The sequence below is a fragment of the Salmo salar genome, chromosome 04 (genome assembly GCF_965601325.2).
Source record: "Salmo salar chromosome 04, fSalSal1, whole genome shotgun sequence".
In the NCBI taxonomy this organism is placed as follows: domain Eukaryota; kingdom Metazoa; phylum Chordata; class Actinopteri; order Salmoniformes; family Salmonidae; genus Salmo; species Salmo salar.
This window is the reverse complement of record NC_138294.1, coordinates 3,392,501-3,410,000: the sequence shown is the minus strand read 5'-3', so window position 1 is coordinate 3,410,000 and position 17,500 is coordinate 3,392,501. Positions and strand designations below refer to the sequence as shown.

The 17,500-nt window shown below is 41.4% G+C and overlaps 1 protein-coding gene across 1 annotated transcript in view; it reads right to left on the bottom strand.

Annotated features, from left to right (window-relative positions):
• Positions 1-5,098, bottom strand: part of LOC123732427 (WD repeat-containing protein 19) — a 60,864-nt gene extending 55,766 nt beyond the window's left edge. The window contains 2 exon segments of the mRNA XM_082974002.1: positions 3,169-3,260; positions 5,005-5,098. Coding sequence (XP_082830128.1) covers positions 3,169-3,260; positions 5,005-5,010 — 98 coding nt within the window. The 5' untranslated portion in view covers positions 5,011-5,098.
• Positions 5,099-17,500: the final 12,402 nt, after the last annotated feature.

Sequence of the window (17,500 nt, the reverse complement as noted above, 5' to 3'; positions counted from 1 at the left end):
TAGTATAGTATAGTACAGTACAGTACAGTATAGTATAGTACAGTACAGTATAGTACAGCACAGTACAGTATAGTATAGTACAGTACAGTATAGTATAGTACAGTATAGTACAGTATAGTATAGTACAGTATAGTATAGTACAGTACAGTATAGTACAGTGTAGTATAGTACAGTATAGTACAGTATAGTACAGTATAGTATAGTATAGTACAGTATAGTATAGTACAGTACAGTATAGTACAGTATAGTACAGTATAGTACAGTATGGTATAGTACAGTATAGTATAGTATAGTACAGTACAGTATAGTATAGTATAGTATAGTACAGTATAGTACAGTATAGTATAGTACAGTATAGTACAGTATAGTACAGTATAGTACAGTATAGTACAGTATAGTATAGTACAGTATAGTATAGTATAGTACAGTATAGTATAGTACAGTACAGTATAGTACAGTATAGTACAGTACAGTATGGTATAGTACAGTATAGTATAGTATAGTATAGTACAGTATAGTATAGTACAGTATAGTATTGTATAGTACAGTATAGTATAGTATAGTACAGTACAGTACAGTACAGTATAGTATAGTATAGTACAGTATAGTATAGTATAGTACAGTACAGTATAGTATAGTACAGTATAGTACAGACAGAGCAGAATAGAACAGAACAGAGCAGAATAGAATAGAACAGAGCAGAGCAGAATAGAATAGACAGAGAAGAATAGAATAGAGAATAGAATAGAATCAAACAGAATAGAGAAGAATAGAATAGAACAGAGCAGAACAGAATAGAGTAGAATAGAATAGAACAGAACAGAGCAGAATAGAACAGAGAAGAATAGAATAGAGAAGAATAGAATAGAATAGAACAGAGAAGAATAGAACCGAATAGAAAATAATAGAACAGAGAAGAATAGAATAGAGAAGAATAGAATAGAACAGAACAGAGCAGAATAGAACAGAGAAGAATAGAATAGAGAAGAATAGAATAGAACAGAGCAGAATAGAACAGAGCAGAATAGAACAGAGCAGAACAGAATAACAGGACAGAATAGAAAAGAGATTAATAAAATATAACAGAACTGAATAGAACAGAGCAGAACAGAACAGAGTAGAAAACAGCAGAATAGAATAGAGATTAATAAAATATAACAGAACTGAATAGAACAGAGCAGAACAGAATAGAACTGAATAGAACAGAACTGAATAGAACAGAACTGAATAGAACAGAACTGAATAGAACAGAACTGAATAGAACAGAATTTAACAGAATAGAACTGAATAGAACAGAATTGAACAGAATAGAACTGAATAGAACAGAATTGAACAGAATAGAACTGAATAGAACAGAATTGAACAGAATAGAACAGAATAGAACAGAATAGAACTGAATAGAACAGAATAGAACAGAATAGAACTGAATAGAACAGAATTGAACAGAATAGAACAGAATAGAACTGAATAGAACAGAATTGAACAGAATAGAACTGAATAGAACAGAATTGAACAGAATAGAACAGAATAGAACAGAATAGAACAGAATAGAACTGAATAGAACAGAATAGAACAGAATAGAACTGAATAGAACAGAATTGAACAGAATAGAACTGAATAGAACTGAATAGAACAGAGCAGAACTGAATAGAACTGAATAGACTGTCTTGTCCAACATGACTGGTATTATATTAATATATAACACATAGCTCTGGTCCAGGGTGAATACAGACTGGTATTATATTAATATATATAACACATAGCTCTGGTCCAGGGTGAATACAGACTGGTATTATATTAATATATAACACATAGCTCTGGTCCAGGGTGAATACAGACTGGTATTATATTAATATATATAACACATAGCTCTGGTCCAGGGTGAATACAGACTGGTATTATATTAATATATAACACATAGCTCTGGTCCAGGGTGAATACAGACTGGTATTATATTAATATATAACACATAGCTCTGGTCCAGGGTGAATACAGACTGGTATTATATTAATATATATAACACATAGCTCTGGTCCAGGGTGAATACAGACTGGTATTATATTAATATATATAACACATAGCTCTGGTCCAGGGTGAATACAGACTGGTATTATATTAATATATAACACATAGCTCTGGTCCAGGGTGAATACAGACTGGTATTATATTAATATATAACACATAGCTCTGGTCCAGGGTGAATACAGACTGGTATTATATTAATATATATAACACATAGCTCTGGTCCAGGGTGAATACAGACTGGTATTATATTAATATATAACACATAGCTCTGGTCCAGGGTGAATACAGACTGGTATTATATTAATATATATAACACATAGCTCTGGTCCAGGGTGAATACAGACTGGTATTATATTAATATATAACACATAGCTCTGGTCCAGGGTGAATACAGACTGGTATTATATTAATATATATCAACACATAGCTCTGGTCCAGGGTGAATACAGACTGGTATTATATTAATATATAACACATAGCTCTGGTCCAGGGTGAATACAGACTGGTATTATATTAATATATAACACATAGCTCTGGTCCAGGGTGAATACAGACTGGTATTATATAAATATATATAACACATAGCTCTGGTCCAGGGTGAATACAGACTGGTATTATATAAATATATATAACACATAGCTCTGGTCCAGGGTGAATACAGACTGGTATTATATTAATATATATAACACATAGCTCTGGTCCAGGGTGAATACAGACTGGTATTATATTAATATATATAACACATAGCTCTGGTCCAGGGTGAATACAGACTGGTATTATATTAATATATAACACATAGCTCTGGTCCAGGGTGAATACAGACTGGTATTATATTAATATATAACACATAGCTCTGGTCCAGGGTGAATACAGGCTGGTATTATATTAATATATAACACATAGCTCTGGTCCAGGGTGAATACAGACTGGTATTATATTAATATATATAACACATAGCTCTGGTCCAGGGTGAATACAGACTGGTATTATATTAATATATATAACACATAGCTCTGGTCCAGGGTGAATACAGGCTGGTATTATATTAATATATAACACATAGCTCTGGACCAGAGCTTTACATCACACCATAATAACATGTATGTTTACAAAACAATACCAACAAACGAAGCAACAACTCACCCTGCGACAGCGATGTAATTCCCCAGTGTCTTCTGCCATTTGTACTGGAGACAGGACCCCAACCAGGCTCTGTCTGTGAGGGTGAAAACTCGCTAGAGGGAGAGACAGAGAGAGAGAGAGAGAGAGAGAGAGAGGAGAGAGAGAGAGAGAGAGAGAGAGAGAGACAGAGAGAGACAGGGACAGGTAGAGAGACAGGGAGAGAGAGATAGACAGAGAGAGAGACAGGGACAGGGAGAGAGAGACAGAGAGAGACAGGGAGAAAGAGAGAGAGACAGAGAGGGGGAGAGAGAGAGACAGGGAGAGACAGAGAGAGAGACAGAGAGCGAGAGAGGGGGGAGAGACAGAGACAGACAGACAGAGAGAGAGAGAGAGAGAGAGAGAGAGAGAGAGAGAGAGAGAGAGAGAGAGAGAGAGAGAGAGAGAGAGAGAGAAATAAGAATGTGGTCTAGCGGAGCCTGTTTCAGTAAAAAGCTGCAGGATAGGGGCTGGAGAAATGTAATCACTCTCAAATTCATAGACAGAGCTTTGGCAGCAAGGACTGACCATCCATGATATCAACATGTTTTGAGGCTACAGTGTTTGTTTCCAAACATTAGGGTAAAACAAGCTTATATTCTGGGTTCTGATGGAGGACGACAGTTGAACTAAGTTCATGAGGCATTTATAAGTTATATTCTTCATGAATGAATGAGTACATATCATGAATTTATAAATCCAAAATGGATGTAACGTTAGCAACTACAGATTGCCCCTTTAACGCCGCAGACCACAGCAGGGTTTCCCAAAGTCGGTCCTGGGGACCATCCTGGGTGACCGTTTTGGTTTTTGCCCTTGTTCAACACAGCTTGTTCAAAAACAAAATCTAAGCTTGATAATGAACTGGTTGCTTGATAACGAACTGGTTGCTTGATAACGAACTGGTTGCTTGATAACGAACTGGTTGCTTGATAATGAACTGGTTGCTTGATAATGAACTGGTTGCATGATAATGAACTGGTTGCTTGATAACAAACTGGTTGCTTGATAATGAACTGGTTGCTTGATAATGAACTGGTTACTTGACTGTGTAGTACAAACCCAAAATGTGCATGGGAGGATAGAGTTCGTGAACCCCTTGTCAACAGAACATATAACCACCCTCAGCCTGGGTACGAATCCCGACTCCACCGTACCGGTATCTCCCTCTTATCGCTGTATTTCACCACTCAAGTCTGCTACCGTTATCCATGTCCCAATAAAGGGAGCTAGTGTGTAACAGGTGGTTTGACTTGGTGCAAATGATTAGTTAGCTAGTCAAGAAGTAGCCTTACTGGTAACGTTAGTTAGCTAGTCAAGAAGTAGCCTTACTGGTAACGTTAGTTAGCTAGCCAAGAAGTAGCCTTACTGGTAACGTTAGCTAGCTAGCCAAGAAGTAGCGTTACTGGTAACGTTAGTTAGCTAGCCAAGAAGTAGCCTTACTGGTAACGTTAGTTAGCTAGCCAAGACGTAGCCTTACTGGTAACGTTAGCTAGCCAAGACATAGCCTTACTGGTAACGTTAGTTAGCTAGTCAAGAAGTAGCCTTACTGATAACGTTAGTTAGCTAGCCAAGAAGTAGCCTTACTGGTAACGTTAGTTAGCTAGCCAAGAGGTAGCCTTACTGGTAACGTTAGCTAGCTAGCCAAGAAGTAGCGTTACTGGTAACGTTAGTTAGTTAGCTAGCCAGCTAACGTTAGCTACATTTGGGTTCAGGGAGCGCACAACCAAAACAAAAAGCGTATCTAATGGAAATACCCGGTTTAAGTAAGTATATACAGATATTATATAACTATACCCGTGTTGTTTCTAAACACAATACCTTCATTTTTTATTTGTGTGTTTAGTCTTGAAGTAATCTTCACCAAAACATCGCTGCAATTATGTGTCAATATCCCAGAATGCTTCACTCTTCAGCGTCCCCATCGACCGAAGCGGTGTCATAGCAACAGCCAATGAGCGCCGCTCTGGAGCCAAATCTGGAGCCAATGACGCGCCGCTCTGGAGCGTCTTGTTTTGACCAGCAGCTGTCCGTCAAATTCCGGGTTTCACTGACAATTACATACCGGGTCTTCACCGGGTCTTCACAAAACACCCGTACCTGTTGACTTTTTACACCTTTTGTTGTTTTACAGCCTCACTTCAAAATTTGATTTACATAGATGTTTTATTTTATCTCACCCATATACACACACACACACACACACACACACACACACACATTACCCCCTTAATAATGACAAAGTGAAAACATGTTTTAGACAAGTATTGTAAATGAAATACAACAGGTGTAGAATAACAGTGAAATGCTTACTTAGTGTACACCTGTTGTTTTTACCAAGCATGATGAAAAATAACATTTGATTTAATAATTAGTTACACCTGTAATACAAATTAATATAAGTGAGAAACAGTCTCAAAATGTTGATATGTTGACAACAATGCAGAGAAATAAAATAGAAAAATAATACTACAAGTTATAATACACAATGAGTAAGGATAACTTGGCTATATAAACGGGGGTACCAGTACTGAGTCGATGTCCAGGGGTACTAGGTAATAACATGGCTATAAACACGGGGTACCAGTACTGAGTCAATGTCCAGGGGTACTAGGTAATAACATGGCTATATAAACGGGGTACCAGTACTGACTGGATGTCCAGGGGTACTAGGTAATAACATGGCTATATAAACACGGGGTACCAGTACTGAGTCAATGTCCAGGGGTACTAGGTAATAACATGGCTATATAAACGGGGTACCAGTACTGAGTCAATGTCCAGGGGTACTAGGTAATAACATGGCTATATAAACGGGGTACCAGTACTGACTGGATATCCAGGGGTACTAGGTAATAACATGGCTATATAAACGGGGGTACCAGTACTGAGTCAATGTCCAGGGGTACTAGGTAATAACATGACTATAAACACGGGGTACCAGTACTGACTGGATATCCAGGGGTACTAGGTAATAACATGGCTATATAAACGGGGGTACCAGTACTGAGTCAATGTCCAGGGGTACTAGGTAATAACATGGCTATATAAACGGGGGTACCAGTACTGAGTCAATGTCCAGGGGTACTAGGTAATAACATGGCTATATAAACGGGGTACCAGTACTGAGTCAATGTCCAGGGGTACTAGGTAATAACATGGCTATATAAACGGGGTACCAGTACTGAGTCAATGTCCAGGGGTACTAGGTAATAACATGGCTATAAACACGGGGTACCAGTACCGAATCAATGTCCAGGGGTACTAGGTAATAACATGGCTATATAAACGGGGTACCAGTACTGAGTCAATGTCCAGGGGTACTAGGTAATAACATGGCTATAAACACGGGGTACCAGTACTGAGTCGATGTCCAGGGGTACTAGGTAATAACATGGCTATATAAACGGGGTACCAGTACCGAATCAATGTCCAGGGGTACTAGGTAATAACATGGCTATATAAACGGGGTACCAGTACTGAGTCAATGTCCAGGGGTACTAGGTAATAACATGGCTATATAAACGGGGGTACCAGTACTGAGTCAATGTCCAGGGGTACTAGGTAATAACATGGCTATATAAACGGGGTACCAGTACTGAGTCAATGTCCAGGGGTACTAGGTAATAACATGGCTATATAAACGGGGTACCAGTACTGAGTCAATGTCCAGGGGTACTAGGTAATAACATGGCTATAAACACGGGGTACCAGTACTGAATCAATGTCCAGGGGTACTAGGTAATAACATGGCTATATAAACGGGGTACCAGTACTGAGTCAATGTCCAGGGGTACTAGGTAATAACATGGCTATAAACACGGGGTACCAGTACTGAGTCAATGTCCAGGGGTACTAGGTAATAACATGGCTATATAAACGGGGGTACCAGTACTGAGTCAATGTCCAGGGGTACTAGGTAATAACATGGCTATATAAACGGGGGTACCAGTACTGAGTCGATGTCCAGGGGTACTAGGTAATAACATGGCTATATAAACGGGGTACCAGTACTGAGTCAATGTCCAGGGGTACTAGGTAATAACATGGCTATAAACACGGGGTACCAGTACTGAGTCAATGTCCAGGGGTACTAGGTAATAACATGGCTATATAAACGGGGTACCAGTACTGAGTCGATGTCCAGGGGTACTAGGTAATAACATGGCTATATAAACGGGGTACCAGTACTGAGTCAATGTCCAGGGGTACTAGGTAATAACATGGCTATATAAACGGGGTACCAGTACTGAGTCGATGTCCAGGGGTACTAGGTAATAACATGGCTATATAAACGGGGTACCAGTACTGAGTCAATGTCCAGGGGTACTAGGTAATAACATGGCTATAAACACGGGGTACCAGTACTGAATCAATGTCCAGGGGTACTAGGTAATAACATGGCTATATAAACGGGGTACCAGTACCGAATCAATGTCCAGGGGTACTAGGTAATAACATGGCTATATAAACGGGGTACCAGTACCGAATCAATGTCCAGGGGTACTAGGTAATAACATGGCTATATAAACGGGGTACCAGTACCGAATCAATGTCCAGGGGTACTAGGTAATAACTTGGCTATAAACACGGGGTACCAGTACTGACTGGATATCCAGGGGTACTAGGTAATAACATGGCTATATAAACGGGGTACCAGTACTGAGTCAATGTCCAGGGGTACTAGGTAATAACATGGCTATATAAACGGGGTACCAGTACCGAATCAATGTCCAGGGGTACTAGGTAATAACATGGCTATAAACACGGGGTACCAGTACTGAGTCGATGTCCAGGGGTACAAGGTAATAACATGGCTATATAAACGGGGTACCAGTACTGAGTCAATGTCCAGGGGTACTAGGTAATAACATGGCTATATAAACGGGGTACCAGTACTGAGTCGATGTCCAGGGGTACTAGGTAATAACATGGCTATAAACACGGGGTACCAGTACTGACTGGATATCCAGGGGTACTAGGTAATAACATGGCTATATAAACGGGGTACCAGTACTGAGTCAATGTCCAGGGGTACTAGGTAATAACATGGCTATAAACACGGGGTACCAGTACTGAGTCAATGTCCAGGGGTACTAGGTAATAACATGGCTATATAAACGGGGTACCAGTACTGAGTCAATGTCCAGGGGTACTAGGTAATAACATGGCTATATAAACGGGGTACCAGTACCGAATCAATGTCCAGGGGTACTAGGTAATAACATGGCTATATAAACGGGGTACCAGTACTGAGTCAATGTCCAGGGGTACTAGGTAATAACATGGCTATAAACACGGGGTACCAGTACTGAGTCAATGTCCAGGGGTACTAGGTAATAACATGGCTATATAAACGGGGTACCAGTACTGAGTCAATGTCCAGGGGTACTAGGTAATAACATGGCTATATAAACGGGGTACCAGTACTGAGTCAATGTCCAGGGGTACTAGGTAATAACATGGCTATATAAACGGGGTACCAGTACTGAGTCAATGTCCAGGGGTACTAGGTAATAACATGGCTATAAACACGGGGTACCAGTACTGAGTCAATGTCCAGGGGTACTAGGTAATAACATGGCTATAAACACGGGGTACCAGTACTGAGTCAATGTCCAGGGGTACTAGGTAATAACATGGCTATATAAACGGGGGTACCAGTACTGACTGGATATCCAGGGGTACTAGGTAATAACATGGCTATAAACACGGGGTACCAGTACTGACTGGATGTCCAGGGGTACTAGGTAATAACATGGCTATAAACACGGGGTACCAGTACTGAGTCAATGTCCAGGGGTACTAGGTAATAACATGGCTATATAAACGGGGTACCAGTACTGAGTCAATGTCCAGGGGTACTAGGTAATAACATGGCTATATAAACGGGGTACCAGTACTGAGTCAATGTCCAGGGGTACTAGGTAATAACATGGCTATAAACACGGGGTACCAGTACTGAGTCAATGTCCAGGGGTACTAGGTAATAACATGGCTATATAAACGGGGGTACCAGTACTGAGTCAATGTCCAGGGGTACTAGGTAATAACATGGCTATATAAACGGGGTACCAGTACTGAGTCAATGTCCAGGGGTACTAGGTAATAACATGGCTATAAACACGGGGTACCAGTACTGAGTCGATATCCAGGGGTACTAGGTAATAACATGGCTATATAAACGGGGTACCAGTACTGAGTCAATGTCCAGGGGTACTAGGTAATAACATGGCTATAAACACGGGGTACCAGTACTGAGTCGATGTCCAGGGGTACTAGGTAATAACATGGCTATATAAACGGGGTACCAGTACTGAGTCAATGTCCAGGGGTACTAGGTAATAACATGGCTATATAAACGGGGTACCAGTACTGAGTCGATGTCCAGGGGTACAAGGTAATAACATGGCTATATAAACGGGGTACCAGTACTGAGTCAATGTCCAGGGGTACTAGGTAATAACATGGCTATATAAACGGGGGTACCAGTACTGAGTCAATGTCCAGGGGTACTAGGTAATAACATGGCTATATAAACGGGGTACCAGTACTGAGTCGATGTCCAGGGGTACTAGGTAATAACATGGCTATATAAACGGGGGTACCAGTACTGAGTCAATGTCCAGGGGTACTAGGTAATAACATGGCTATATAAACGGGGTACCAGTACTGAGTCAATGTCCAGGGGTACTAGGTAATAACATGGCTATATAAACGGGGTACCAGTACCGAGTCAATGTCCAGGGGTACTAGGTAATAACATGGCTATATAAACGGGGTACCAGTACTGAGTCAATGTCCAGGGGTACTAGGTAATAACATGGCTATAAACACGGGGTACCAGTACTGAGTCGATATCCAGGGGTACTAGGTAATAACATGGCTATAAACACGGGGTACCAGTACCGAATCAATGTCCAGGGGTACTAGGTAATAACATGGCTATAAACACGGGGTACCAGTACTGACTGGATGTCCAGGGGTACTAGGTAATAACATGGCTATAAACACGGGGTACCAGTACTGAGTCAATGTCCAGGGGTACTAGGTAATAACATGGCTATATAAACGGGGTACCAGTACTGAGTCGATGTCCAGGGGTACTAGGTAATAACATGGCTATATAAACGGGGTACCAGTACTGAGTCAATGTCCAGGGGTACTAGGTAATAACATGGCTATATAAACGGGGTACCAGTACCGAATCAATGTCCAGGGGTACTAGGTAATAACATGGCTATATAAACGGGGTACCAGTACTGAGTCAATGTCCAGGGGTACTAGGTAATAACATGGCTATATAAACGGGGGTACCAGTACCGAATCAATGTCCAGGGGTACTAGGTAATAACATGGCTATATAAACGGGGTACCAGTACTGAGTCAATGTCCAGGGGTACTAGGTAATAACATGGCTATATAAACGGGGGTACCAGTACCGAATCAATGTCCAGGGGTACTAGGTAATAACTTGGCTATAAACACGGGGTACCAGTACCGAATCAATGTCCAGGGGTACTAGGTAATAACATGGCTATAAACACGGGGTACCAGTACTGAGTCAATGTCCAGGGTTACTAGGTAATAACATGGCTATAAACACGGGGTACCAGTACTGAGTCAATGTCCAGGGGTACTAGGTAATAACATGGCTATATAAACGGGGTACCAGTACCGAGTCAATGTCCAGGGGTACTAGGTAATAACATGGCTATAAACACGGGGTACCAGTACCGAGTCGATGTCCAGGGGTACTAGGTAATAACATGGCTATATAAACGGGGTACCAGTACTGAGTCAATGTCCAGGGGTACTAGGTAATAACATGGCTATATAAACGGGGTACCAGTACTGAGTCAATGTCCAGGGGTACTAGGTAATAACATGGCTATATAAACGGGGTACCAGTACTGAGTCAATGTCCAGGGGTACTAGGTAATAACATGGCTATATAAACGGGGTACCAGTACTGAATCAATGTCCAGGGGTACTAGGTAATAACATGGCTATAAACACGGGGTACCAGTACCGAATCAATGTCCAGGGGTACTAGGTAATAACATGGCTATAAACACGGGGTACCAGTACTGACTGGATGTCCAGGGGTACTAGGTAATAACATGGCTATAAACACGGGGTACCAGTACCGAATCAATGTCCAGGGGTACTAGGTAATAACATGGCTATAAACACGGGGTACCAGTACTGACTGGATGTCCAGGGGTACTAGGTAATAACATGGCTATATAAACGGGGTACCAGTACCGAGTCAATGTCCAGGGGTACTAGGTAATAACTTGGCTATAAACACGGGGTACCAGTACCGAATCAATGTCCAGGGGTACTAGGTAATAACTTGGCTATAAACACGGGGTACCAGTACCGAATCAATGTCCAGGGGTACTAGGTAATAACATGGCTATATAAACGGGGTACCAGTACCGAATCAATGTCCAGGGGTACTAGGTAATAACATGGCTATAAACACGGGGTACCAGTACTGAGTCAATGTCCAGGGGTACTAGGTAATAACATGGCTATAAACACGGGGTACCAGTACTGAGTCGATGTCCAGGGGTACTAGGTAATAACATGGCTATATAAACGGGGTACCAGTACCGAGTCGATGTCCAGGGGTACTAGGTAATAACATGGCTATATAAACGGGGTACCAGTACCGAATCAATGTCCAGGGGTACTAGGTAATAACATGGCTATATAAACGGGGGTACCAGTACTGAGTCGATGTCCAGGGGTACTAGGTAATAACTTGGCTATAAACACGGGGTACCAGTACTGAGTCGATGTCCAGGGGTACTAGGTAATAACTTGGCTATAAACACGGGGTACCAGTACTGAGTCAATGTCCAGGGGTACTAGGTAATAACATGGCTATAAACACGGGGTACCAGTACCGAGTCGATGTCCAGGGGTACTAGGTAATAACATGGCTATATAAACGGGGGTACCAGTACTGAGTCAATGTCCAGGGGTACTAGGTAATAACATGGCTATATAAACGGGGTACCAGTACTGAGTCAATGTCCAGGGGTACTAGGTAATAACATGGCTATATAAACGGGGTACCAGTACTGAGTCGATGTCCAGGGGTACTAGGTAATAACATGGCTATATAAACGGGGTACCAGTACTGAGTCAATGTCCAGGGGTACTAGGTAATAACATGGCTATATAAACGGGGTACCAGTACTGACTGGATATCCAGGGGTATGAGGTAATTGAGGTAGATACAGTATGTACATACAGGTAGGGATAAAGTGACTGACTAGTCAACAGGATAGATAATAGACAGTACCATCAGTGTACGTGATGAGTCAAAAAAAGTCAATGCAGATAGTCTGGGTAGCTGTTTGGTTAACTATTTAACTATTTAGCAGTCTTATTTATTTATTTCTTTATTTAACTAGGCAAGTCAGTTAAGAACAAATTCTTATTTTACAATGGCGGCCTAGGAACAGTGGGTTAACTGTGATCGATAATGTCAGAATGCCACACTGAAGACTAACAAAACCGCTCCCACAATCTTCTTTATTATAAAGGTCTCTCAGACAATCATCAGTCATTTGTGTAAGTGCTGTGCTTGTTGAATGTGCTTCTCTATAAGCGTGCTGAAAGTCTGTTGTCAATTTGTTTACTGTAAAACAGCATTGTATCTGGTCAAACCAAATTTTTCTCGCAGAAGTTTACAAAGGGTTGGTAACAGGCTGATTGGTCGGCTATCTGAGCCAGTAAAAAGGGGGCTTTACTATTCCTGGGTCGAGGAAGGACTTTAGCTTCCTTCCAGGCCTGAAGGCTCTACTTTATGGCTACTACACTCTCTAGTAGGCTTAAATTCAAGATGTGGCAAATCGGAGTGGCAATATCGTCCGCTATTATCCTCAGTCATTTCCCATCCAAGTTGTCAGACCCCGGTGGCTTGTCATTGTTGATAGACAACAATAATTTTTTCACCTCTTCCTCACCAACTTTACGTAATTTAAAATGACAATGTTTGTCTTTCATAATTTGGTCAGATATACTTGGATGTGTGGTGTCAGTGTTTTGTTGTTGGCATGTAATCTTGCCAATGAAAAAGTAGTTGGCAATATCAGTGGGTTTGGTGAGGAATGAGCCATCTGTTTCAATGAGTGATGGAGTTGAGTTTGCCTTTTTTTCCACAGAATTTAATTGAAGTTGCTCCAAAGCTTTTTACTATCATTCTTTATATAATTTATATCAGTTTCATAATGTAGTTTCTTCTTCTTTGTATTCAGTTTAGTGAAATGATTTCTCAATTTGCAATAAGTTTATCAAATCGGATGTGCAGTCAGACTTATTTGCCATTCCTTTAGCCTTATCCCCTCTCAATAACACAATTTTTCAATTCCTCATCAATCCACGGGGATTTAACAGTTTTTACAGTAATTTTCTTAATGGGTACATGCTTATTAGCAACTGGAATAAGCAATTTCATAAATGTGTCAAGTGCAGCGTCTGGTTGCTCCTCATTACACACCACAGAACAACAAATATTATTTACATCATCAACATATGAATCACTACAACACTTATTGCATGACCTCTTATACACTATATTAGGCCCAGCCTTTGGTTTTCCTAGATATGGCTACTATATTGTCATCATTACATCCGATGGATGTGGATACTGCTTTCAAGCAAATTTCTGCTCCATTGGTAAAGATGTGATCAATACATGTTGATGATTTTATTCCTATACTGTTTGTAACGACCCTGGGAGGTTGACTGATAACCTGAACCAGGTTGCAGTCACTGGTTACAGTTTGAAGCTTTTTCTTGAGTGGACAGCTTGATGAAAGCCAGTCAATATTTAAATCACCCAGAAAATATACCTCTCTGTTGATATCACATTCATTATCAAGCATTTCACACATGTTATCCAGATACTGACTGTTAGAACTTGGTGGTCTATAGCAGCTTCCCACCAGAATGGGGCTTTAGGTGAGACAGATGAACCTGTAGCCATATTACTTCAACAGTATTTAACATGAGATCCTCTCTAATCTTTACAGGAATGTGGTTCTGAATATAAAACAGCAACACCTCCACCATTGGAATTCCTGTCTTTTCAGTAAAATGTTATAACCATGTATTGCTACCACTGTATCATCAAAGGTATTATCTAAGTGAGTTTCAGAATATGAATGTCATCTGTTATTAGTAAATTGATTTCATGAACCTTGTTTCTTAAGCTAAATATGTTAACGTGGGCTATTTTCAGCACTTTTCTGGGATGCTTGCTTGTTTTCATTGCTTTACTGGGAAGCTTAGCAGAGGTAGACATGCTCATGTTATTTATGTTAGTAGGCAGGGTGAGCTGCACCCAGTGGACCTCCTACTAGGGCACACCGCCTCAGTGCTAACAGTATACATCTGGTATGTAAGCACATGATTACAGCATACAACAGCTGTAGGATCAGCAGAGGCATTCAGGGCAGTTAGAGAGACATACATTAGGTCACTTACATTGTGTCTACTGACAGCCCTGGTGTAATGTACATTTACTGAAGCGTTATGACAGCTCTGCGTCACAATGGTACCTGTGTAGTCATGCAGGATTTTAGCTGTTGTCATAACGACAGTTTAATTGATAAATCCCCAGCATTCCATGTAACATTGAATAAATACATTTGATTAGTTACTTTGGTTAATGGGCCAGTTTCCCAGACACAGATTAAGTCTAGTCCTGGACCTTAAAGAACTTTCTTATTGAAACTTCATTGAGCATGCTTTTTAGTCCAGCACTAGACTCAATCTGTGTCCAGGAAACAGGCCCCATATGTATTACTGACATGCTTGTCCTTGTTCAGGACTCCACACACTGGCTTCAGATTGAACCCTTGACTTCCACTGTCCAGGGATTGACCATGTTCAGGTCAAATATTGTGGATTTTGCAACATTTGCCCATTATTCTTTTTTAATAAAAGCATTCAATCTCTGTCAATTTGGTTGTTGATCATTTCAAGACAACTATTTTTAAGTCTTGCCATAGATTTTTTTTTTAAAAATATATTTCAGTCAAAACTGTACCTCCGCCACTCAGGAACAGTCAATGTCATCTTGGAAAGCATCTCCTGTGTAAACACCCCATACCCAACCTCAATGAATATATATATATATATACACAAGTTTAGGACAGAGACTGAATTTTAATACAAATGGTTTATTATCATACATTTCTTTATCCATCCCTGGGTAGGACATGAAGTGGAGGGGGGGGGGGGGGGGGAGAGGGAGACAGGGGGGAGAGAGGGGAGTGGAAGAGAGGAAGAAAGGGGGAAGAAGGGGAAGGGGGGAGTAGAAGAAGGAGAGGGAGGGAGAGAGAGGGAGAAGAGGGAGAAGAGGGAGAGAGAGGGAGAAGGGGGAGAGAGAGGGAGAAAGTAGAAGAAGGAGAGGGAGGGAGAGAGAGGGAGAAGAGGGAGAGAGAGGGAGAAGGGGGAGAGAGAGGGAGAAAGTAGAAGAAGGAGAGGGAGGGAGAAGAGGGAGAGAGAGGGAGAAGGGGGAGAGAGAGGGAGAAGGAGGAGAGAGAGGGAGAGAGAGGGAGAAAGTAGAAGAAGGAGAGGGAGGGAGAGAGGGGGAGAAGGGGGAGAGAGAGGGAGAGAGAGAGAGAGAGAGGGAGAAGGGGGAGAGAGAGGGAGAAGGGGGAGAGAGAGGGAGAAGGAGGAGAGAGAGGGAGAGAGAGAGAGAGAGGTAGAAGGGGAAGGGAGGTATATATGGTGCCCTACTGTATGTGGCTTTGGTCAAAAGTAGTGCACTATTATAGGGAATAGGGTGCCATTTGAGGGGTACATCCCCACTGTGTAGTAACACAGGAGCTTGTATGTTATTTACACAGGAACTGTCTCTCACTAAACACTTAGCCCACCTTAACACACTGACTGGAAGCACAGAGATGATATGAGAGACCAGAGATACTGTCGTCTCCTCTCACTAAACACTCAGCCCACCTTAACACACGGACTGGAAGCACAGAGATGATATGAGAGACCAGAGATACTGTCGTCTCCTCTCACTAAACACTCAGCCCACCTTAACACACTGACTGGAAGCACAGAGATGATATGAGAGACCAGAGATACTGTCGTCTCCTCTCACTAAACACTCAGCCCACCTTAACACACTGACTGGAAGCACAGAGATGATATGAGAGACCAGAGATACTGTCGTCTCCTCTCACTAAACACTCAGCCCACCTTAACACACTGACTGGAAGCACAGAGATGATATGAGAGACCAGAGATACTGTCGTCTCCTCTCACTAAACACTCAGCACACCTTAACACACTGACTGGAAGCACAGAGATGATATGAGAGACCAGAGATACTGTCGTCTCCTCTCACTAAACACTCAGCCCACCTTAACACACTGACTGGAAGCACAGAGATGATATGAGAGACCAGAGATACTGTCGTCTGAATGGTACATAGTTTCATATTGTACATCTGAATGGTACATAGTTACATATTGTACATCTGAATGGTACATAGTTACATGTTGTACATCTGAATGGTACATAGTTACATGTTGTACATCTGAATGGTACATAGTTACATGTTGTACATCTGAATGGTACATAGTTACATGTTGTACATCTGAATGGTACATAGTTACATGTTGTACATCTGAATGGTACATAGTTACATATTGTACATCTGAATGGTACATGGTTACATATTGTACATCTGAATGGTACATAGTTACATGTTGTACATCTGAATGGTACATAGTTACATATTGTACATCTGAATGGTACATAGTTACATATTGTACATCTGAATGGTACATGGTTACATATTGTACATCTGAATGGTACATAGTTACTGTACAGGAAATAAAGGCATCGTTTCCATTGGAATGTCTTAGTACCTCGAACGGTCCAACTCTCCCATTGTTTAACAAAAGCATCTGACTAGATGTGTGTGTGTGTGTGTGTGTGTGTGTTCAGGGGCGTGTGTTGGCCCCTAGATGTATCTGTGTGCGTGTGTTGGCCCCTAGATGTATCTGTGTGTGTGTGTTCAGGGGCGTGTGTTGGCCCCTAGATCTGTCAGTGTAGACATGAAGCCTGGCTCTCTCTCTCTCTGGGTTTACTATGGGTACAGCAAAGACACTCTCAGAGCCTTGGAGAACACACACACACACACACACACACACACACACACACACACACACACACACACACACACACACACACACACACACACACACACACACACACACACACCTCTTATCTGTTGTTCAGGCAGTTGAGGTGAATTGAGAAGCTACCAGTCAGA